Source organism: Patiria miniata, unplaced genomic scaffold, assembly GCF_015706575.1.
Source record: "Patiria miniata isolate m_02_andy unplaced genomic scaffold, ASM1570657v1 HiC_scaffold_9, whole genome shotgun sequence".
NCBI lineage: Eukaryota > Metazoa > Echinodermata > Asteroidea > Valvatida > Asterinidae > Patiria > Patiria miniata.
In genome coordinates, this window is record NW_024037076.1 from 27,023,640 (window position 1) to 27,049,296 (window position 25,657).

Below are 25,657 nucleotides of genomic sequence, written 5' to 3' on the forward strand. Positions count from 1 at the left end.
ATGGTATCAGCATGCGGTTTTCACATCAATAATGCTGAGATTGCTCTTTTCAAAACTGTAAAAAAAATTGACCAGGGTCAACAAATGACTCATTTAGCTTGATCACATCACATATAGATTGCAATATACTTTTGCCCATCACTAATGTAATATATTAAGTACTGCATGCTCAGTGCTTTTTTTTGGTACAAATTGTGAGTATCAACAGAACGTTGTGGGTTCGAGTCCCACCTGGGCATGCTCGCACACGTTTTTTTCACACGCTCTTGGAAAGCAAGCATGTATGAATCGTGAATGCAATACGTATACGGAAACCCCAAATTAGGGCCTTTTTAGTTGTTGTCAATCATCGACAAATAGCAATCCAGGACCTTGTATATGCTCATTTTCCATTGCACAGACACAAGTCACAGTAAAGTGTCATGCTTAAGGACACCAATATTGTCTTTCCTGCAGCAGGAATTCCAACGGACATTTTGAAGCTTGATATGGCATGATTTTTGCATTACAATCATCAGACCATAATATTCCATGACAAACTAATATCAAAATTTAACTCTTTCGCTACGGAATTTAATTTACCTTTTTCGTCCCAACTGGACGTAATTCAAAGCTGAAAAATCCGCCGAGCGTCGATGTGGGCGCCGCCATCTTTGAATGTATCTCCGTAAACAAACTGCTCACAATAACAAAAAGCGCACCCCGGCCAGACGGAGAGCCGCTGGCAGCGGCTCAAACTAGGGTCAGAGGTTATACGATATAAATTATGTAGATATGGCCCACGTCATGGGGACACCCTGTTTATTCACAGCGACGCAACCGAGCCGCTGCCAGCGGCTCTCCGTACGACCTGTACAATTTGTATGAGCCGCCGTCAGCGGCTCGCCGTAGCGAAAGAGTTAAACCATCCAAAACTTTTTCCTTCATATTAATACTGTACTTTTAAGTCTGCAAGAGAATAACTTTGTACCTACTTTTGTGTAATGCACATTATGAAAGAACAAATACAAATTTTGAGTCTAGTTTTAAAAAGAAAAAGAAAAAAGGAAAGCGTTCTACCGCAGAAGTATTTCTTTGGGAAACAAACTTTTTACATCCTCAATAACTATCAGTTCTTGAGAATAGTATCAATGTTTAGTTGGCTACAGATCAACTAAAACAGTAAATACTGCAAATACACTATGTCAAAATGATAACAGTTTTGCTATGGCATCTTCAATAACTGGCCAATGGTATCTTCAATAACTGGCCAATATAGTAGTTTAAGATTATTCTCTGAAATGTTTCCTGCAGAATTAGGATGATCTAAAAGCAATGGACAGGATGCTAGTGTATCGTTATAATTGAACGACTAATCACTTCTCCTTTACCGTTAGAAATATGTTTTCCAACCCAACACCAATACCCCCCCAGCAGAAAAAATACCAGCCTCATCTATAAGACACATTCACTGCTGATAACATATGGCATGACAAATATTCTTATTGAACTGCCTCGCGACACCCATGAGTGGGCGATATTTCATATTCAACAATATACATGTACATTAGGGCAAGACTTATTCAAACGTACTGCACAACTTGTTCCACCCACACCCAGAACTAATGAATTCATTTTTAAACAGGAATTTACTTTTTGCAAAGGGGAATGTTTATCGGTGAAACAGTACATTCTGAGTTGTGAGATATACCCGATCAATCCAAACCCATTTTCCCACTTTTGTTATACCTTGTTATACTGTCTGTTCATTGGCCTAGAACGATCACGAGTTAAGTTAACAAAAAAGTCATGGCACACTCCCTGTGGGGTATCACGTACGTGATATCCCAGATCAGGGAGTGTGCTATGACTTTGTACGTACTGTACGTACAGCGCGGTGTGGAACGCTTATATCGTTGGTACCCACGCTATTTTCACCATGTTTTCACACATGAGTGGGAGCAGCGAACTAGCAGACAATCAGCTGTTTTGAGCAGGCGACATGCATGTGTATTGACGTTCGATTGTCATGATTGTGTTAACTGATGTTTGTTTTCGCAATTTTCTCATTAAAACAAAGAATCCAAGACAGAGGTATCACAAAACAATTCTTGACTGCTGTGATATGGGATATGAGGTTTTGAACACACTCGGGGCATCAAAACATATCCCACACCACAGCAGTCAACAATTGTTAAATATCACACACATCAAGCATGAGTACAAGTCCATGGACTCTGGGCACAAGTACCTCCTCAATGGTTCAAAAAAGGAGAGTTGGGAGAGGCCACTGGGAGGGGCATTCAAAATGCATTGCCGATTGCGCCTGATGCTCGCACGAAGACACTATGTCTTTGTGCACATTTTGAGTAAAACAGCAATTTAAAACAATTTTGACAATAAATCCTAGCACTTCAGGAATACATTGGTCTGTGTTACTCTCTCTACTACTTGCAGTACATGATTTTACTAATATACTCTAGGGACCTAATTTTTGACTGCCCACCTGAAATAAACCATGTAATTACACTGTTATATAATATGCAGTTTATTCACTATATAGAGGCCACCATATCTTCAAGTCGCTACATGTACGACAGTGTTAATACCCAAGCACATACATCTATCGCACAGATTTCCCTTCGCTACGCTGGTACGTAGAAAATAACCTCAGCTAGTTAGCACGTAATGGTGAATATAGCCCCGAGACATGACGTCTCATTTTGTATGTGCACTTTTTTATGGGAGCCACCACCTAGCTCCCATAAGAAAACGCACGCGTAAACCAAGAGCAACGCCATTACATCTCAGGTCTATTGACCAGTTATATATCAGCTCATGAATATGTATGAGGTATAGCAACCCCTACTGTATGCCACACTCTACTGTTGATAGCTGAAGAACTCGTTGACGTTGGCCTTGAAGTCAATGGGCAAGGTGAACTGGACAGACTTGGCGCCGAGCCGCGCTGCTCCGATGGCCGAAGACTGCAGGAGGCTGACTAACGTCAAATGCTTGATGTCGACGTCTCTGTCATGACGTGGCTTCAAACCCTCCAAGAAACCTAGAATTTTAGAGATTACAATTCAGCAGTTATTCAGTTTTGATTACTCAGCGATAGCCTTGTGCGGTATTGGATTTTGAGAGTCAACGGCATACAGAGTGTACCAAAAAAGTGCAACATTCAGAAAGCAAATAATTAAAACTGTTTAATGTTTTCTTTTCTTTAATGAAATTATATATTACATTACAGCCTGCGTATTTCTCAATCCACTCCTTTTTACCCCATTCCATTTCCTAGATCCAGAAATACAATCAATGAAGTGAAAGGGTGTAAATTTTACTCAGGCCACTCTCACCTGGACATGCTGAATCTTAAGTAAATAGGCATTAAAGTTGCTGACTTCGCAGGGGAGAGTGGCCCAACAATTATTTGTTTTCTCAATGTTGCACTTTTGTTTTTGGCACACTCTGTACTGTATTATAAGTTATCCCGCGAGCGCGAGTGGAACACGGAATAATGTAGTGCGTCTGTGGTATGTGGGACACAAACGCGCTACATTTTCCGTGTTCCACGAGCGCGAGCGTGATAACGAATTTATCTTCAAGCAAACTTGACGCGCAGTAAAGTTGGACCATCGCTTTACACAAACCTTTTAGCGGTTTAGCGCATGCAGCTGGAATGTCGCTCGCATCTTGGAATAGCGCAATACGCAGGGTGCGATATGGACCGTGCAATACAGCCTCATATCACACTGTTGTTGCCATGGATCGACCAATCAGAATCGGGGATACAAGTTTACTTGAAGAAAATAGGTATTATCAGATACTTTTCTGGGAGGACTAAAATGTCATCAAAATACAATAAGATATATGTGCAAGGGCGGATACAGAACATAATTTTTCGGGGTGGCCCAGTTGCCCCCCCCCCCCCCCCCCCCCCCCCCCCCCCCCCCCCCCCCCCCCGATTCCGCCAATGCATATGGGGTGTTAGGAAAACTGCAAACAGCCAGCATGAGCAAAACTACAAAGGCCCTGGCGGATGACTAGTAAGCACAGTTTTCACTTTATCTAAATACCATGACCGCAAGCAATTTAAATCAATTATCAATAAAGTGCACATCTGAGCAAGTTGTTTCCGTCACCTGTCACCAGATGTGGGCTTTTGCACACATCTGGTCACATTTATGAGGAAATATCACAGTAATTCCATACCAAGGTCGATGTTATTTTGACAATGTCATTCAGTATTGTTCGGTATCAACAAAATACTATCTTTATATGGTATAATTGAAATAATCCTATTCCTATTCAGCAGTTATTCAGATTTAAAGGTATTAAGGAATGGAGGTGTAATGCTGACACGGCAGACTTGACTACGACATGGATATAATCAAAAGGCATCAGCATTCCTGCCATTCCACTTTGCAAGCTAGACGTACCTTCTTTAAGGATCTCCCAGCTTTTCCAAACAGAACCAACGCAGACGACAACCATACCACTGGGCCCATCAAGAAGCGTCTACAAAAACAAAGAACACAAAAATAAAACATGCACATTACAATTACATGAAATAAAATATAGACAATTCAGACATTTTTGTTTTAAGCTGTTGTTTAACTCTGAAGAACATCTTGTTAAGATCGCAACGTCAGTCCGTCCTAATTTGATTGATTTGCATATTCCAGGTCCATCCAGTCAGAGAACAGTTTGCAGCAGTTTTATTCGTTTTCATTGTTTGTTTTCAATAGTTTTCAATAGTTGACTACACTGGTAAGCAGGAGGTTGTGGGTTCGGATCCTACCAAAGTACGCTTGCGAATTTTTTTTGGTGAGATCTCATACAGCATCGAATACAACTGATAAAACTTGCTTAGTTTGGCATCATTTGGTTCTGGTAGGGTATGCTTCTCCGTTTGCAAGGTTTAAATTGCTGACTTGGATGATATTTGGAATGTTTTACCTTATCAATCTTGGGTGCGACGGCAAGAATATGGCGGCCAAGGACCCGGCCTGCTTCTCGGAATAACCACATGCACAGGGGGTCCTTTGCTTCAGCAGCACCTGAATAAAAGAGCGGAATAAACTTCAAATTAAAAAAAAAATCTTATTACTTAGTTAAACAAAACTTGCGTTTTAGTCGAGTCTATCAGAAGTGCAATCGCAACTCCAGTCATAAGTCATTCATAAGTCCATTCATGAGTTTGGTCACAAGTTAAAAATGATGAACGATAAAGCAATATGCCTTTTTCACTGTTAATGTGATTTGAATTGGGAGTTGTGATGGACTTGCGATGGGCTTGCGATGGACTTGTGATGGACTTGTGATTGACATGTGATGGACTTGTGATGGACTTGTGATGGACATGTGATGGACATGTGATGGACTTGTGATGGACATGTGATGGACTTATGATGGACTTGTGATGGACTTGTGATTGACATGTGATGGACATGTGACGGACATGTGATGGACTTGTGATGGACATGTGATGGACATGTGATGGACTTGTGATGGACTTGTGATGGACTCGTGATGGACTCGTGATGGACTTGGGATGGACTTGCCAACTCTGAACACGACATGGCCGATGTAAGTTTGAACTAAAAAATCGTCTAAAGCGGGAATTAAACCTGTGATTTCAAGAAAATTGTACTGATGATCTACCAATTAAGTGGATATTACAATGTATGTACCATGACTGTTAAAAAGTCAGAAACCATAAACTGGCACGTGACAAAGTATCACGCCCAAAGTCCAGATGCTAGCAACATTAAAAATGCTGCAAACATGCATAATGGCAATTGGGGATTACTCACAGAGGGTAAGGTTGAGTGTAAAAAAATGTTGCAGTACAAGAAAATGTGAACATTTGTCAACTTATGAACTCGGCAGGCTGTAAAACTAGACTTCCAATATGTGGCTATTGACCTACCTTGGGCTAGGACTATGCAGAATTTGGCAAACTTGGGCTTGTTGAAGTTGGTGTAGAAGTGATCGAGGAGACCAAAACTTTCTGATACCTTCAACGATTAAAACAAACAAAAACATATTGCTCAGGTTGTTTTTAACAAGAGTTCACATGTCAATGCATTCACATTCACATTGAGTACTAAGACCCGACAGTGTGTACTGTTATAAATTGCAAATAATTATAATACTGATGACACGATCATAATTTATACTCATAAAGGATCATCGTGTCAATTCACTTGATATTACTGCCACTGATTTATGCCTTACTAATATGGGATGTCTTAACAGCAATATTTACGCACCTTGAACTCACTGGTCAGTTATCAACCATTATAAATATTACATTCCACAAATAAAATATATTCTCTGAAAGTCAAACTCCATGAATAGCTAAAGTCTGCCGCAAACCTTTCCTATTTCACCGGTTCACCGGTTCGATTATTTTTCACTGGGGACATTGCGGAGACCGCAACGTCACCCACACACATGCCCGATTCCGTTCTGTAATCGGTCACATGATGATCAGTCACATGACAGAGTTGTAATGACTCGAGTCCGACGGGAGTCACTATGTTTGGTGCTAAGAGCAAATGACTCGACTTGAGTCACTGCGAGCAAATGACTTGACTCGACTCGAGTCCCTCATCAGAATGACTCGACTCAACTCGAGGAAGGCTAATAAGACTCGAGTCCCAAAAATAAAAGCAAAACTTTGCGAAAAATATTTGCAATGACTTACGCCGGTGCCGGTTTTTGTTCACGTCACGTTAGAATGTTTGCGAATAATGTATACATATACCTACGTGGTTTGATCAGTGTCCCCATTAGTTGGATGGCGATCAGCTGGCACCCCCTTTTTATTTTCATTAGGGGTCATATGTGGTGTCACCACATCTAGTAGCCCAAACGTAAAATCAAAAAAGCCAACAAAATTACATTTTCTCTTGTGTTTATGTCTAGTGCATAGTGTTCAAATATTTGCGACTCGAATTGACTCGCGCTAAATACCGGTACTTGACTCGACTCGACTCGACTCAACTACACACTGTGGCTCGACTCGCCTTGACCTTCTTGACCCAATGACTTGACTCGACTCGAGTCACTTCTTTAAAATGACTCGTCTAGACTCGAGTCACAATGGTCAGTGACTCGTTACAACTCAAAATGGCAGTTGTCAATTTTGAATCATGTGACTTCCTTTGTGAATCCAATTGGTTAACGTAAATATCACGTCCAGTGAAAACATGTTTGATTTCATCCTGTCGCCCAGTGTACGGTCAGATTGCTAATTTTTCAGGGCACACCTCTCCAATCTGCACGTCAGATGGCCCGATAATCCGGTGAACCGGTAAAATAAAAAAGGTATGCGGCGGGCTTTACACAATCTACAGATCATCAGCACATTGACAGATCAATAATGCCGTCTACAAAATGAAATACCCACACAACAAATACCTTCTATACAATTAGCAATTCTTTCCAGAAAATCAAAGAGACCCACCCCAAAGAACGTGTGCATGGCTTTCTTGACATAGCTAACATCGTGAGGAGGATCCACTAAGTTGTCTTCCTGATCCAAGACGATCTTGACAGCTTTGGCTGAGATCCAGTACGCTGTGTACACAAACAAACAAGCACAACCACAAACAAGCACAATCACAAAATCATTAAATTCATCCGTGCAGTATTTGTGTCTTAATACTTGCACAAATGTCGGTACTTGTTTGCTAAAATTGACGACAGTGCTAAAAATATGTGATTGTGAACAGATTACGTTAAGAGATCACATTACAGGTTTTTAGAGCAAAAACCAGACTCACCACTTCCTTCATCTCCGATCTGATGGCCCCAGCCTCCACAGCCGTGGTTCTTACCATCCGAGTTGATTAGCTGACAGTTAGAACCCGTCCCACTAATGAGCACGATACCTCCTACGGTGAATGCAAATGTGAAGTGAATGCAAATGTGAAGTGAATTTGACATCATAATACATTCACTGCCAAATTCACGGGAGTTTGAAATGTGTTTGACTTTTGCAATTTCACAGCCTGAATACTTTATATTTGTTTGCGTTCGCATTCGTACCAAGTATGAACTGGCCTTTACTGAAAGTTACACATGAATAATTATATGAAAATTCCACATGCATAGTAAATAGAAATGTACACGTAGTTCTGATTTACCAGACATTCTCTGAGATATACGACAGTTGAATGCAATTCTGACTGACTTTTACGACAGTCGTACTTGCAGAAGACTTAAAAAGGAAAAATAAAAAAAAACACAAGAAAGACTAGAACTTCATGTATCTGCTTATCAGAATGAAAGAAACTCACCAGCTTCACATGCTGTGGCTATGGCCCCAAATGTGTCTGTACACATATGGTATGCATCACTGACATTGGGGAAGGTGTTTTTCATTCCTTCGATAACCCTTCGCTTGCCCCCTTCTTGCTCCCCACCGCTGAGTGACAGACCCTGAGACAGAAGGGCGAACAGTGAATAAGAGTAGGCCTAAACCCTTGCTATGACTTAAAGCACAACTGCTTTATAAATACCAACTGTAACTCCTCTTCTGTCCACGCAGGTTCTGTTTAAATGTAATTGCAAGAATAAATTGGTGTAAAGTACTTGCTCATGGACATTTAAGCAAGTTCAAATTATCTTTGAACTAGTGTTGTGCAAACCCGACCCAAAAACGACTAGACCCGAAACCGACTTCGGGTCAGGTTGGTATGACCATTATTTCAGTCAGGTTTGGGTCAGTTTTGGTTTTGCATTTGCGATTTTCGGGTTGGGTCGGGTCAGTTAAGCCATTTTGGAAAAACCCGAAATATACCAGGAAAAAAATGAAACAGTTGGGAAAATCACACAGTGCAATATTTATTGCAGAGTCAGTGTGCCTGGTACGACCAAATGTGGTTTGCGGTCTATCACATACGGTCCATAACATGTAGGCCCACCAGTAGGTCACATTGTGAGTACAAATGACAATTTTCAAGTGACGCGGGTAAAAGCGGACGCAGTTGTCCAAGCCAGATATTTGGGGTTTTTTTAGTGTCGGTTCGGTTTCGGGTCGGTTCGTGTCGGTTAAATTCCTTGATTTTTTGTCGGATCGGGTCAGGTCAGTTTTAGGGAGTTCAGATCGGTTTCGGTTCGGATTCGCATTATATCTATATGTTTCAGGTCGGTTTGGCCTGGTCAACCCGACCCAATGCCAACACTACTTTGAACTACCTGGTTTTGAACCTACAATATATTTTTTGCTTCTCAAAACATCTCCAAACTAACTCTGTCATCAGTAAGTATTTTCAATAAGTTTTTTGCACAAGCCCATTATACGTGGGTAACTTCACTTGCCCAACATTTTCTTGCACAATTACACCTTGAATAATTCAAGAAAGTTTGGCATGTGGAACTGCATGTAATTTACAAAGTCTTTTTGGGCGGCCTAAGTCAGGTCTTCAAAAATAAAAATCCATGAGTTTTTATTTATGCAGTGCAGTTGTGTTTACCAGTGACTTGAGAGGCTTGTTGACATCCAGTCCAGCTTCCGTCTTTGCTTTGACAGCCATGTCATTGATGTTGATTAAACACTGGTCAACTCCTATCAACTAAATAAAGAAAAACAAAACAAGGAAGCACATGTCACATTGACCCAAGCAGAATTTTAATGTGTAGCGAGCACATTGGCTAAGCACTGTGGTTGAGTGGGTATCAGTCTGTTTCTTGAATGTTACTGCTTTAGGATGTTTAACTCCCATCTTAAGGTTAACCTGGCAGCAGAGTAAGAATGTAAAATACTCTCCACAACATTTAAGTAATTGCCTTAGTATAGAAAATGCTCTATTATATAAATATTAAGTGGCTCAGAGTGGAATGGGAGGAATATTATCGCAAGGTAAAATCTGAACTTTTCTATTTAACAAGGCGAAAAATAGGAAAGTCCAGATTTTACCGAGCAATAATATTCCTCCCATTTCTCAATTTATAGCCCCTAAATATTTGTTTCACATCCTTGTCATTTGATTCACAGTTAAAATGTACATCTATTTCAATACAAAATTGGTGGGAAATGTATTTCTCTCTTCCAAACCACCGCTTCACGAAATGTTTGAACCCAACTCTGTAGCTACTGGCTCTTGGGAACAATACGCGCTATGCGCAACGCTCACACAAGCATGCATTTGCACACAAATACCGCACCATGGAACAAGGATGATCCTAACTGTTGAATAGTAAATCCCATTCCCCATGGGTGAATTGGTCTTTTTGAGCCCCTGCATGAATGGGAGCAGGAGCAATAACGAATGTTACGTGATGTGCATGCCACCAATCAAATGACAAGGATCTGTATACATGTCAGTTATATAAACATGTATACACCGCGCAGAATGGGAGACTTTTGAGACGTTGTTGGCATCAAACACACCGGTCCACTCCTTATTAATTATTTACCTCATGTTTTAAGCTAAAGCGCGCATGCTCAACATAACACAAACAATGGAAAAAGGATCGGTGTGTTTGCTGCCACCAAAGTCTCAAAAGTCTCCCATTACTACAAGGGTGGAGCCACAGTTTGCCGAGCAAAGGATCTCTCTAAAAGTCACTTCGGTTGGAGTCTTTGCTGATTGGGGTTTACATCCTCCAATGCATTCTATGCGTATGGTACTGGTAATATCTCACTGCCTAGTAAAACAAGATGGTTCTGGAACCATGCTTCTCGTCTGCTTTCGTGATTATCTTTAAAGAGTGACTAATCAGTACAAAGGTTGCCATGCTGCATCTATGACCCAAGTTTGGTTCCAATTGGACTTCAACTTTCCAATTGAGACCAATTTTACATTTTCAGCCTATTTTACAACTTGACCTCAGATGACCTTTGAACTTGGTATATGACCTTTGACATCATTATCATATGAAGGTTACCATGTTGCATCTTAGAAACTTGTTTGGTTCCAATTGGACTTTAAATTTTGAAATGAGACCAATTTTACGAAACTTTAACCAAAATACTCACACATGTACATGTATGTACCAGTATACTACAAAGTGATTGCATAGTCTCCTTCCTGAACAAAGTTCAGGCGAGACAAAAATACAGTCAAAGAGCAACAGCTAAAATAATTACAAAAACTGTACGTACCCAGTGATTTGTGCTGGGCCCTGCTGACCAAGCCAGAATGGATCCATCACCTTTCATCAGAACCATCTTGGAATGTGTGGCTCCCCTACAAATAAAACAAATACGTTCAGATTAAAGGGCCCAGACAAAGTAATGTTTTAACCGCATTTTCAATTTTCGTTTTGCCATTTTGAAGGGTATTTTGGTGCCTTTTTTCTTGTTGTTTTTTTATGCTAATGCAAATGTCCATGTAAACATGAGCAAAACTGTGATGTCATGTAGGGCAGAATCCTCAATGTTACAGCTATTTCAGCACAAAAAGTTGCTAGAAGTTAGGATGTTTTGTTGTTGTAAATGTTCCTTTCTTTGGTGATTCGTTGTTGGGTCAGTACAGGGCAGTAAGCCAATGAGCAAACCTTTCTCACAAATGTTTTCAATAAGGAAATTTTGAGTTCACAATTTGAACAGAAAACCCCTAAACTGAACAGAAAGATTTTTTATTGAAATGATTGTTTTATGAAGTGGATCATAGATGGATAATTTTGCCTATATTTTTTGCTCATCATACGATCTCAATCGCTGGTCAGGTCATTGGACCTGGACAGGTCAAATCTGCTTCCGATACATGCCTTTCAAAAATAGGGTCGGTCGGTCGGAATTTTTAATTTTTTTTGCAAATTTTTTTTATGCAGATTGAATCGGGTATTCAATTATATGCGAAGTTTTAGCCTGAACTAATGCCATTGGACTACGAAAGCTATACACAAAATGGCCACAAAAAGTGAATAAAACCTACCTTAATTATTGTCAATATATTTACGTTCGATAATTCTTTAAAATTTATGGAAAATTCAGGTCATTCGCACCATATGCACAACGCTAGTCAAGACGGGAAGCTGGCCAAAACTCCGAAGTGTGTGATGCACTGTGCATGTGTGGCGCGCGGCCGACAGACCTCGTTTTTACGGTCGAAAATTTCGGGAAGCACGCTGCATGTATCACTCCAAATACGAGTAGTGCAATCTCATAATGAACTCTTGAACACGGAAAATACATACACAGACAAGCTAGATCAATTCTGTGAATTAACTTTCAAAAATGTTTGTACTCCATCGGTGTTTTCTTGGCATTTTTATGATGTCGAATCCGACCAGTTGACAGTGCACGTGCCCGCAATGCATAGCCATGCTAGCACTATCGATTGCATAGCCATGCACAGACTAGCATTTTCATCATGTCTTCTAAATTGGCCCCTGCGCGGCACGGTGGGAACCAGTCTTCGCTGCATTGAGCTAGGTTTACGCACGTGATTATAGTCACCTTGACATCGAATTGCGAAGTAGTTATATCGCGAAGCGAATTTGTAAAAATAACGGAGGTTTCTTTTGAAAAAAATAGCGAATGTAAGTAAGAAAACAAATAAATACAAGCATTTTTAACACAAAAGGGTTGTTGAGAGGTAATTTGTGAAGACCAAAAAGACAACAAGATTTTATTTTTATTTATTCAATCATTATTATAATTTTTTTTTTTTGGAATTGCTGATAAAATTTATAGGGTCGCAGCCTAAAAATAGGGTCGGTCGGGTGACCGGAAGCAGAAGTATTATTTTTTTGGCCTAACATCGCAGTACAGATCATGTGACCTACTTATCGCCATCTGATTGGCTAAGAGTTGTTAGTAACCTCAGTACTAGGTTGCACTGTTTACATTTGGTACTTTAATTTATAGTTCAATTAAAGTTAAACAATTTTTGGAGGAAATTAATTCCTCGCAGTGGCTATTGTTACGGCAGCCGTAACGCATTTCCCATTTTCTATCGTTACGGTAGACTGCAACTTTTATAAAAACATGAGAAGAAAATATAAAATTAGAAGGAAAAAAGTGAATTTGAACGTTATGAAATTCGGACTTTATTTGACTTTTAAAAAAAATCCTCCAAAGCCTCAGGTTAGAAAAGGAAAAAAATTCGAGAGCAAAACTGAGATGCAAACCCGCAACCTCGCGGTGCAAAATCCTACCCTCTATCGACTGAGCTGTCGCACTGCTCGCTGAAACGTGGGAAAACAAATAATTATATACCTGCGTGCGTATCAAAAAAGTATCGTAGAGGGCACTAAACAACGGCTGCCGTAATGATAGCCACTTCGTTAATTCATACTTCATTTTGCCATCCTTTTTTTAAGTTGTAACAAATTGAAGTACTTTTTCTGTGAAAATCAAGAAAAGTGGTCACACTTTTCCCATTGAAACATGGGGCAAAATTAATAACAAATTTTCCACTTTCAAATTTGCATAACTTCCTGGCTTCATATTTGTCCAAGGAAAAAGATCTTTGTTTCATTATAAAGTTCTCTTCAAGATCTTTTCAAGGATGTAGGTTTTACACTGGTATTGGTAACCAACAAAGCAAATAGGTGTGGCAGTGGTAACCAACTAACTTAATTTGTTTTGTCACATATCCTCGAGTCATCATAATTGGCGAAGGTAACGCTTGCAATGCGAGCGCGTTGTCCAACGCAAATTGAATGCGAGTACATGTTTTAGGGCCGGTCTGACGATACCTATAATTTTATAGAAACTAAACAGGGCCGAGGGGCCCTACAGTCATGATGTCACGCCCAAACTATCGCATCGGTCCCAACTATAGTTGGGCCTGTCCCAACTGTAGTTCCACAGTTGGGCTGGCCCAACTATAGTTGGGCCTGTCCCAACTATAGTTGGGACGGTCCCAACTGTAAGTTCCACTGTTGGACTGGCCCATCTATAGTTGGGCCACTCCGATCTTTTTATTTTGCGGTGTCCCAACTATAGTTTACATTGATGTACAACTGTGAAACGTTCCCTACAGCTCTGATACACGTCTGACTTTACTGGGGACCACTGAAATTAGTTATTGATGGTGCGAATCTATAGTTGGGCCACTCCAATCTTTTTATTTTGCGGTCCCAACTATAGTGTACATTGTTGTACGATTATAAAACATTCCCTACAACTCTAATACACATCTGACTTTACTTGGGACCAATGAAATTATCTATGGGTGGGGACCATCTGTAGTTGGGCCACCGCAATATTTTTATTTGGCGGTCCCAACTATAGTTTACATTGATGTACGACGACTATAAAACATTCCCTACAGCTCTGTTACATACTGTCCGACTTTACTTGGGACCTTTGACATTAGCTATGGGTGGGGCCCATCTATAGTTGGCCGGCCATGGCAATCTTTGAATTTTGCAAAATGTTGCTGGACAATCAACCCAGCAGCTGGACAACTCATCCAACTAGGCAGTACCACGTGACCGGCCAGCCTTGCGGCATGCATGCACGACGAATACACGGTGCCAGCGCCGCGGAACATTTAATCCAACAAGATCTATCAAGCATGAAGCATCCGGCGCAACTCCAGTCCTAACTATAGTTGGGCCGACCCAACTGCCGCACTATAGTTGGGACAGTCCCAACTATAGTTGGGACCGATGCGATAGTTGGGGCGTGACAATGACAGTCGAGTCTTGACATGCTTGACACTGACAGTATCGCCAACGTAACTCGACAGCACGGAATGTGATTGATTATAATAATAAATGGCTGGTAATAAGTTTCAATGATACGTACCCTTCAATTCCACCATAAACTGCATCTATATCTCCCATTTTCTACTTCATTAATTGGAAAAAATCTACAAAACTGTCGAACTCCTCCCCTTCGAGCTACTCGACTCGGTACCACTCGACTCGACTCTTGACTTTTGCTTTCCGGGTTACAAAGATCGCCCTCTATAGTTTGCAGGGCTTGTAGTTCAATCAATAGCGCCCTCTGTTGAAATAGTAAACAGCGCCCTCTATTGACTAGATTAATAGCGCCCTCTATTGACTTATTAGATAGCGTCCTCTATTACAAATTTAGACAGCGCCCTCTATTGAAAAAATTCAGAGATTTACAATTTACTTTTTAAAGGGAGCCCTCTATAGACTCGGAGTAGATATACAAAAAACAAATGTAGATATGGCGAAGCCGAAGGATTTTAATTTGGCAGAGCAGGTAACTCATCGTAATAGTGGTTTTTACATGTTTATGCTTTACAAAGAAAACAATTCAGCGTTATTAATCCTTCTAATGTGAACAGGGAAAGAATGTTGCAACCTGACGCCACTTTTTTTAAGTACATAAAAAAAACGAAGTGGCTATCGTTACGGCACTCGTTGTTTAGCGCCCTCTACGATATTTTTTTGGTACGCACGCAGGTATATAATTATTTGTTTCCACACGTTTTATCGAGCAGTGCGCCAGCTCAGCCGATAGAGGGTAGGATTTTGCACCGCGAGGTTGCGGGTTCGGATCTCAGTTTTGCACTCGAATTTTTTTCCTTTTCTAACCTGAGGCTTTGGAGGATTTTTTTTAAAAGGGAAATAAAGTCCGAATTTCATAAAGTTCAAATTCACTTTTTTCCTTCTAATTTTATATTTTCTTGTCATGTTTTTTTATAAAAGTTGCCAGGTTGCAGTCTACCGTAACGATAGAAAATGGGAAATGCGTTACGGCTGCCGTAACAATAGCCACTGCGTAAAAAAAATGATAAAGTAAGTAGGCCCTATATTTCCTTACAAAATTGGAAATATTTCTCACTCATGTCACTTCTCAGTCCCAGATCCATATGTCTTTTACTTTTTTAGTTTTAATCAAGGAAAAAGTGGCGTCAGGTTGTCAATGCAACATTCTTTCTGTGAACAGTACCCGTCAACTCAAAATGTGGGGTTTTTTCGCCTCTTATTTTTGGGCAACGCCAGATCCTACGCGTAGGATCTGGCTTTGCCCAAAAATAAGACTACGCTCACGTTAATTCACCGACAGCTTCATAAAGACATAAGAAAGTACTAGGCCTAAACATCCACCATGTCCATGAAAAATAACATGTCGCGTAATTGATTTTTTTAGGAGGATATATTTCGAGTGTTTCTACGTGACTCAGAAGTGTGGCATTGTTATCAATGTCACGCCCCAACTATCGCATCGGTCCCAACTATAGTTGGGCCTGTCCCAACTATAGTGCGGCAGTTGGGTCGGCCCAACTATAGTAAGGACTGGAGTTGCGCCGGATGCTTCATGCTTGATAGATCTTGTTGGATTAAATGTTCCGCGGCGCTGGCACCGTGTATTCGTCGTGCATGCATGCCGCAAGGCTGGCCGGTCACGTGGTTCTGCCTAGTTGGATGAGTTGTCCAGCTGCTGGGTTGATTGTCCAGCAACATTTTGCAAAATTCAAAGATTGCCATGGCCGGCCAACTATAGATGGGCCCCACCCATAGCTAATGTCAAAGGTCCCAAGTAAAGTCGGACAGTATGTAACAGAGCTGTAGGGAATGTTTTATAGTCGTCGTACATCAATGTAAACTATAGTTGGGACCGCCAAATAAAAATATTGCGGTGGCCCAACTATAGATTCGCCCCATCAATAACTAATTTCAGTGGTCCCCAGTAAAGTCAGACGTGTATCAGAGCTGTAGGGAACGTTTTACAGTTGTACATCAATGTAAACTATAGTTGGGACACCGCAAAATAAAAAGATCGGAGTGGCCCAACTATAGATGGGCTAGCCCCACTAGTGTGGCCGTTGGTATGCTGCGCTGAACCTCTAGCCACACACCGTGGTACCGCGCGCTACTGAGGACGAAGTTTCATAAAATCTGCGGTCCGTTTTTTACATTCTCAGTTTCTTACTTTCTTATGGTTGTATTCTTTGATGTTTCACCTATCACTTCTGGGATGCTTAGGTCTAATGATGTTCCATTTGAAACATCATAGAATACAACCATAAGAAAGTAAGAAACTGAGAATGTAAGAAACGGACCGCAGATTTTATGAAACTTCGTCCTCAGTAGCGCGCGGTACCACGGTGTGTGGCTAGAGGTTCAGCGCAGCATACCGACGGCCACACTATAGTGGGGCTATAGATGGGCCAGCCCAACAGTGGAACTTACAGATGGGACCGTCCCAACTATAGTTGGGCCAGGCCCAACTATAGTTGGGCCAGCCCAACTGTGGAACTACAGTTGGGACTGGCCCAACTATAGTTGGGACAGGCCCAACTATAGTTGGGACTGATGCGATAGTTGGGGCGTGACATCAACGCCACATTTACGGGTCTAAGTACAAACATGACAAATGGTTGGAATGTTTTTAAAGGCCTTCTTTCGCAGAAAAAAACCCACCCATCCCATCAAACTGCCTGTGGGCCAGCAGTTTTCCAAGCTCTAGTTATTGTGCGTGTTAAAACACACATACACACAAAATAATTGTCTTCTAACAACGACATGACGAGTAATAAAATATTGAATTTTAATTTGCAGTTTGGGTACAATGCGGGTGATTACGGATCCGAGTTTGAATTTGACGAAGAGCAGGACAAGAGAAAAAGGTACACAAAATTTATATAAACACCCTGTGTGGCGTGAAAACTGTATCATGCTTAATGTGTGGAAATGGAAAAATTGAATATACACACCCGCAAATGCGAAATCTGTGTTCTGTTGCTAATCAATCGTGATGTGTATTTTGCATGCAAAGTTTGTTGTCTTGATTTTTTTTTATCCCACAAACTTAAATGAAACCACACGTTTACGCTACATACCTAGTGTGGACATGCTTTTGTTGTCGTGTAGTTAAGAAAAACCTGTGAAAAAAACTCATTTTACTCACACTGTGAAAACTCTTTCAACCCATATTTTTTTCTGTGATTCCCTTTAGTGTTTCTCTTCATTTTGCCACGGATAAACTTAACCCAAAAATTCCTCTAAAAAGGTTTTCCAGAGAGGGGGAAACACTGTGTGGACGTGGGCAAGTCCACACAACGTCGCTGCTACCTGGTTTATGTTGACATCTTTTGTTCGGAAGTCCACACAGTGAATGTAATGCTTGTTCATGTGACTCCATGTTTTGATAATAGACGGATACATGTTTGCCTTAATATACATGCATATCACCATTGAATAATACACGTACGGTAGTTTGGTGGTTTATTCCGCCTATGTTGAGAGAATGGTTATTAAACAATATTCAGTGACATTAAGTTTGATTCAGTAATAAAGATCGAATTGAACATCCACGTGTATGTTTATCTAAGATGATAGCACTACATAAACATACATTCCAGTTAATTTATAATCTAAATTATTAATTGGATTATAATCCCATCCCTATCAGAAACTCCGATACTGTGCCAACCTTCAAGAAGGCTCTCAAAACCCATTTTTTTTCCCCACACCATAGCTGGTCGTACGCCCTTGTTGTTTTTCTGTTGTTCTTTCTGTAGTTCTTCTTTCTTTGTTTCAGCGCCTTGTATCCTTTGGCAATTTGGCGCTCTATAAATCCAGTTATTATTATTATTATTAAATTCTTTGGCACTTTTGCTGTTTACTTTATTATTCCCATTCCTTCCTTTGACACACTTTTCTTTATTTTCTAGGGCTAGAGATGATCTGGCTACCAAGAGCAGCCGCTCTGTAGCTGCTGTGCCATCCAAGCGTCTAGTCCAAGACGAATATAGCAGGTACATATATGTTTATAAGGTCCTCCTCAATCCTTCAAAATCCTCATGGCGGTTTTGGAGGATTTTGGAGGATTGAAGATGAATGGTGTTTTAGCACAGGAGGATTTTGGAGGATTGAGGATGAACGCATTTTTTGAGGCAGGACTGTGTGACGATTTTGTAGGATTGAGGCGCTGGGTATCCTTCATTTGAACATAAGTGCAAAAGCTTAGAGGATTGAGGATGGTTTCTACCAAAAAGGGCCTAGGGGGTTAAGGTTAAGAAGGGTCACAATCACACTTGACATTCCACTAGCAACTTCAAATTATAAGTGCTTTTGTATGATATATTCCCTTATTGGAATTGCACATTATAAAATACAATTTCCAGTTTGGTTTCAGAAAAAATGAATGTATAAAATCCAATGCTTTCTTTTGCATTTTGAATTCAGTAGGCCTATTTCTTTTCGTTTCGTCCCACAGGGAGGAGGGTAAAGCCCAACGCTTTCATTTCCTGGCACTGACTGCTGTATCCTTTGATAACATTCATTCATCATTTTGTGATGTGCTCTGAGTTACAGTCTTAGCTTTCACATGGTGACATGCTTGTATTGCATTGATCAGATTCATATTAATGTTCCAGGGGCGGATCCAGGAATTTTTACGGGGGGGGGGGGGGGGGGTGTCATCAGCAAATCAATGCTGAAATGTAGAAATGTATGTTTTCCTGAATGAGTAAGAACAGTATGGACGTCACAAGGAACTCGTGAACAACTACCTCTTGTACTACCCAGACGCTAAGGAACAGCTGTTCAAGAGAAACACGTAAGTTTGTATACGGACTTCTGTAGGTGCCCGCATGGTGTTTCAACATAACTGGGACGTTTCAAACATCCAAAGCTAGCATTGGTAAGATTTGACACAATGCATTCACCTTCAATGACTTGCTCAGAACTTGCCAAAACTCATGTGCAGCTTGAATTTAAGATGGAGGCACGGGGATGCAGGTCCTCCTGCCTGATTTCAGGTGTTTTTTTTTTTTCAATTGTAAAGAACATATTGGCACCATACATGTGTGTATAGTTTACCTTTATATCTCAAATTTTAGGTAAAAATTTTAGAGTCCAGTCCACTTACATCCCTGGAAATGATATGTGCTCAAGCGTGGAAGCGTCGTCTCTGTAAAACAAAAGTTAAAAGTAATGGCCAACTTGGATTAGCTAACCCTCCTTTTGTTCGATCAGTCACAGAGTCAGACAGTCCAAAATTCATTCCACGTCCCCTTCCATGCCTTTTAGGCAGGCTAGTTACCAACAGTCAGATCCTACTTCTATAGGCACAGCGACTAGTCGTATTCCATCAACAGACAAAAGCAGGTGACTGGTAGTCACAGCTGGCTTATCAATCTCCTACAGTCAAAGCATAGCTGTATCAAGTTTTAAATCAATTACAGACAGTCAATCCTGCTTTTTGTGAGAAGGGAGCACTCAACTGTTTAAAACAAATCCACTGATCTATTTTGACTGCTGGGTTGGTTAGTGTATGGTGTTCATCTAGGTACACACAGGACATTTCGTTTACACCATTGAACCTCCAAGATGTCTAGAACCTTGCTTGAACCTAGAGCCTTGGGATAAAATGTCCAACAAAATTTGCAAAGTGATTTTCAAATTTTGGACACCAATGAATGGGCACTGATGTTGTATTTCCACCCATTTTGTCCAAAACAATGAGATTTGAGAAATTTTTGGGTCTAGAGTGCCAATGGGATTTTTTTTTTGTGGTGTTCAGTTTACATCAACTTACCATTGTGCCCAATTTTTTTAATAGAACGGCAAAGTCACTTCCTGTTCGTGATTGATTTTGAGGTTTTTTTGTCCATTTTTGTTTTGTTTTTCTTGGTTGTTTTCCCAGTGCAAATGACAAAACCGACTTGGATGTGATTCGCGAGAATCACCGGTTCTTGTGGGAACCCAAAGACGAGGCCGAGACGAGTTGGGCCAAGAAGCTTGCCAAGCGCTACTGGGATAAACTCTTCAAGGAGTACTGCATCACAGACCTCAGCAGATACAAGGAAAACAAGGTGCATGTCTACCCATCAGCATCTGTAATACATTGCATTTGTAATACATTTTATTACATTGTATTTGTAATACATTGTATTACATTGTATTTGTAATACATTGTATTACATTGTATTTGTAATACATTGTATTTACATTGTATTTATTACTTAATGAGTCCATAGAGTGCTGTATGTTAAAGGTCTGTGCTTTTGGGCTGTTGCACCATGAGATTTTTTAAAATTACATTCAATTGTTCATCTTCTAAAAGAGTGCTCGTCTTTTAAAAGATTCCATAAACTGTCCTGCTATCAGTCACAGAAGGTCAAAATTATTCACTTCCACTTATCCTGCTATACTTGGCTAGTCACCAGCAGTCAGATCATATGTCAAGCAAGCTCTGTGACAAGTCAAACTGGGTCAACAGACAAAGCAGGCAAGTTGTGGTCACAGCTGTTTAATCACTCACCCGGAGTCAAAGCACAGCTGTATCAAGTTACTTAAACAGTCCCAGCCAGTCAATCCTGCTTTATGTAGGCTTGGAATTTTTAACTGTTGAAAAAAGTCACTTGATTGACTGAAAGGACTAGTTGGCATAGAATGTAACTTTGCATAGGAGGGTCAAGTTACAAGTTTTCCAATTTGAATTTTCCAAATAAAAAAATGTCAGTTTACAAAAGCAATAGTTTAAACAAGTTTCAAATGTGGAATTAGGAATGTCTGACTGCTAATTCCAACAGTATATTCATATGTGATACATAATGCAAACAATATTTTTGAGAGACAAAATAGAGTGCAAATTATAGTCAGTCCATTTTTCATTCTGAAAAACAGTTTCTTCCACAATTAACTAGCAGGCAGAACTAAAAAAAAAATGCCCAGAGAAATTACCTCTAAAATGTCAATAAATCTTTGCTCTATGCTTTATTACAGATTGCGCTGCGATGGAGAATTGAGAAGGAGGTTGCAGAGGGCAAAGGTCATTTCAGCTGCGGTAACAAGCGGTGTGCAGAACGGGAAGGGCTGCGTAGCTGGGAGGTCAACTTTGCCTACGCTGAACACGGCGAGAAAAAGAATGCGCTGGTGAAGCTCAGTACGTACTCGACTGTAATCTTAGTCATGACATGGACTTTGTGCATGGATAGTACATTGGGCAGTCTGACCATTCGTGAGAGCTCCATGTGCGAGACCAGTTTTCAGGTGTATGCCACTTGACACACATGACCAATTTTCACTGGAATATCTTTGAGTTGGTGCCCTGCAAAAAGCTACCAGGAGTCTGTCTAAAGGCCAGTCCATTTGCAGCAAAATTTGCCAGTGTTGATATGTTCAACGTTTGCTAATTTGCATGCCCAAATTTATGTTGTGACGTCATGAATTGGTGGTTGGCTTCGCCATGCTTGAGTCTTCTACAATACAGTTTGTGTGCAGATGTGCAAGGCATTACAAGATGATGTCATGAAACCTGCAGTAGCTGTACAACATTTGAACTATTTAACTTGGACAGTGATGAACCACAGCTTCTATGATCACTGTTTGTGTACAAATTCATATCAGTCACACAACCTGTTGATTTAGCTCTGCCGACCATTTTTAATCTGGTAACATCTCTCACAATGTTCTCATGGGTAAAACAGCATTTCATAAGCGGCAAAAACAAAGCTGTGAATTTCAAGTTTCATAATCCATAATTGGGCAATATTGATCACGTTGATCATTACTGTAATTGTCCATTTTAAAAATGATTAAGTTACGTCATAATTTGTTACAAATTGCAAGATCTTCCCTGGATGGCGCTAGTGCAATAAGTATAAAAGATGTGAACGCCAGAAAACATGACACAATGGAACAAGGCATAGAGGCCATGCTCAGATGCCTATAAGAAAACAAATCATTCCTGTTACTTTTTCTTCAAACAGGATTGTGTCCCAAGTGCTCCTACAAGCTCAACTACCATCACAAGCGCCGTGACGTGACACGGCAGCCAATGAAAAGACCGTCCAGCAAGAAGGACACTCCAGAACACAAGAGATCTAAGCAGAAACATAGACGGAAAGAGAAGCACAAACACAAGAAACATCGTAAGAAGCACAGGAGAGAATCACCATCTTCTTCCTCATCATCTGAGGAATCGGAGGAAGAATCGTCGCAAGGTAAAAGTCAAGGTTAGACGGCATACCTGAACAAATTTTGTCCGAAAAATAGATGGATTAACACAACCCTGTTCTGTCATGTCTGTCAACTGTGCATAGTCCATGGCGTAGACGGGGTTGTAATATCGCCACCTATTGTCCGATAGTGACAATATCGTCGGCTTTGAAGTGAGCCCGAATGTCAGATGATGTCCAGCCCATCCCCCTCCCCCCAACACACACACACTTTTTGATTTTGCGGCAGCTGGGTGACTGAAAAAAAATCCTGGCAACCTTCCACCAGGGAGTGGTCAGTCTGTGAAGTTTTTGGCCGTGTGCGTATTTAGGGAAAAAATGTGCTTAACAAGTGGCCTAATACGGGTTGGAGTAGATACATCTAAAGAAATGAAAATTAATACCATTTGCTTTTTTCAGCATTAGTAGCAGGGGTGGTCCAAATTTTAATGAAGTTGGGATGGTCACCATTTATGTCTGTATAAACCAGAGCGCAACAGAGATGCCACTTTTCCGGTTTTAGCCGGACTTCCGGTTTTTAAAAAAATCTCACAAAATTCCGTTTTTTCCTTGTTGATTTTTACCTCGTTAGCACTCTCGAGTAGGCCTACATGTTAAAAGGATTGCGCACGCACGGCAAAGCGTTGTTCATTGAAGTTTTCTTAAACACAAGTCTTTGTTGCCGAGCCTGCGATACAGGCGGCCAACGTACTTGCACGCAGTATACAATGGCGCCTCGCATGCTGCACTGCGTGCGGGCGTGTTGTGTGCTAAGCACACGTAGCATTCAGCCTGGAAATCAAGTCTATCATTTCAGTTATCGGTAGTTTCCAATCGCAGTGATATATGTGAATACAAAAAAAGCCGGGTACCAACCATGTTTTCGTCACGGGCATCACGTAGTGCAAAGGTCATGTACACCGACAGTGTTGTGGAATCGTGCATGTTTCGTGTCGAATAAACGTTGGAAATTCGGGTAGGCAGTTCAGGTTTTTTCAAGCAGACACTGTGGCATCTCTGGCGCAACCAATTAAAAGACCCAGTTCTGTAGTGGCGTGGATGTTTTTCATGATGAAGTGCATTTCACATCCGACATCTTGATTTCATTGATTGTAGATGCAGCAGGAAGCAGTGGTGTATCAGACAGCAAGTTTTGGAGCGGGCCCGCACCTGTGGTGGACGATAAATCAAGGTCTGTCCATTTTACTAAACCAAGTCGGTATTTTAAACATCTTCTGGCTCATCTACTTAGTTGGACGCAACTTCATCTAAAGTTTATCATTCCTAGAATTTAAAAAGCAAAGAAAAATATCAGTGCAGCATCAATAGCTCAAAAATCATAACCACAGAGAATTTTCTTAAGTGCAGACTTTAAAATTAAAATTCACTGACGAATAATTAAGGGCGCAATCTGCAATTTCATGGCACTGCTTAACACATGATACTATTTGAGTTCCTCAGTTTAATTCTACGACACCCTTATTCCCAGGGATCTGGACTAGTCTTAGGTAGCATCTCCTTGCCCTCCTCGTCTCTGTTGTACTTTTGAGAACAAGTTGAAAGTAGACGCCGTTAAACAAGATACTCTTCCTTGTGTGAAAATTGGTTCGACTTTTTGCTATACTAAAATTATTATTTATTTGTAAGCCAATTCGAACTTACCTGAATAGTGGCCTCAAAATTGTTTTTCCATCCCAATTGCTAACTTTAATTTTTTGTCAATTTGTTCCAGGGACGACGAATTTGAAGACTATTTCCAAGACATATTCCTCTGAATTTCTCCTGAGATGCTCTTCCTGCAGTAGATTCTATAAAGCACAATCTTCGGACGCCGTGGCTGAATACAATACACACAGGCTTTCTAGCAAGAAATAGAACGGAATGCGTGTTGTCTTCCAAGTAGACGTTTCCTGCCAATGTGTGAAGGTTAACGACTGTGGTTGTTAGAAAGTCCACCCGTCCGAACATATGGTGGCCCGAGAATACGTTTGCATCTTTTATCTGGTTTGCGACAAGGAACACAACTTTTTAATAAGTACTCAGTCAGCATAATGTTTATCTGTGGACTGTATTGTGGGGACTTTCGAGTGTCCCTACAAACTGTTTGGTCCCCATAAGATCTTTTGTAAAACTGGAGAGTGAAGTCCACACAACTACAGAACAAATAGGTTGCAGTGGTACTGGCTGTAAGGCCACACTCCGAGCTCTAGTGTTCCTTCATTGAGTCCATAGTACATACATGTTTTGTAAGAGCAGTATATAGTGGTGCTCCCTAACGTGGCGCACTTCGAGGTTTCCCCCGACTTTCCTCCGACTTTCCTCATGCAGTGTTGCCAAACCTCTTTGTTGACAAACTTCAAATTCATGCAGTTAAATACTGGTACTGTTACCTATTCATGCTGGCTGTTGAACCGTTGTGAACATTTTTAGTGTCTTGAAATTTAGTCCGAAATTCAAAAACAGTGGCGTCCGGAAATTGTTGATAAATTCTGATAAATCATTATTGTCTCCACTCACATACCCAACTACAAGTTTGTCAGAAAATTATTTTCAAAGGGTTCTTTGTACGTAAACTCAAGATTTATGAATGGGAATGTTTAGAGCTTGATGAAATTTCACTTACCGTGAAATTTGAGGTAAAAATATTGCTCTGGCAAATCACTAGAGGCGAAAAGTCAAAGTGCGCCATGTAAGGGGCAGTACCGTGCCACGCCACGTTAGGGTACATCAACAATATGTGCTTTGGAAAGGCAGCCTGCAGCACCAGACTCTAAAGTCCTTGGCATGTCCTTTCAAGATTACAAAGCAAGTAATTTAACTTAGTCATGCCAAATTTT

The 25,657-nt window shown here is 40.7% G+C and overlaps 2 protein-coding genes across 3 annotated transcripts; one reads left to right on the plus strand and one right to left on the minus strand.

Annotated features, from left to right (window-relative positions):
* Positions 1-937: 937 nt before the first annotated feature.
* LOC119720546 (N-acetyl-D-glucosamine kinase-like) lies at positions 938-14,864 on the minus strand. The gene is made up of 10 exons (XM_038190251.1): positions 14,702-14,864; positions 11,102-11,186; positions 9,471-9,569; positions 8,292-8,433; positions 7,776-7,886; positions 7,457-7,569; positions 5,915-6,002; positions 4,942-5,042; positions 4,422-4,500; positions 938-3,043 (listed from the first exon to the last, which is right to left on the minus strand). The coding sequence occupies exons 1-10, from the start codon at positions 14,737-14,739 to the stop codon at positions 2,862-2,864; spliced, it is 1,038 nt and encodes a 345-aa protein (XP_038046179.1). The 5' UTR covers positions 14,740-14,864; the 3' UTR covers positions 938-2,861.
* A 138-nt stretch (positions 14,865-15,002) lies between these two features.
* LOC119721032 (protein FRA10AC1 homolog) lies at positions 15,003-25,134 on the plus strand. 2 transcript variants are annotated; one of them, XM_038190906.1, is made up of 10 exons: positions 15,003-15,127; positions 17,434-17,501; positions 18,549-18,632; positions 19,094-19,139; positions 19,356-19,435; positions 20,525-20,693; positions 21,607-21,766; positions 22,593-22,838; positions 23,937-24,012; positions 24,553-25,134. In XM_038190906.1, the coding sequence occupies exons 1-10, from the start codon at positions 15,092-15,094 to the stop codon at positions 24,593-24,595; spliced, it is 1,008 nt and encodes a 335-aa protein (XP_038046834.1). In that variant the 5' UTR covers positions 15,003-15,091; the 3' UTR covers positions 24,596-25,134. The 2 variants fall into 2 exon arrangements, with proteins under 2 accessions (XP_038046834.1, XP_038046835.1); XM_038190907.1 differs by having other exon boundaries at positions 22,593-22,826.
* Positions 25,135-25,657: the final 523 nt, after the last annotated feature.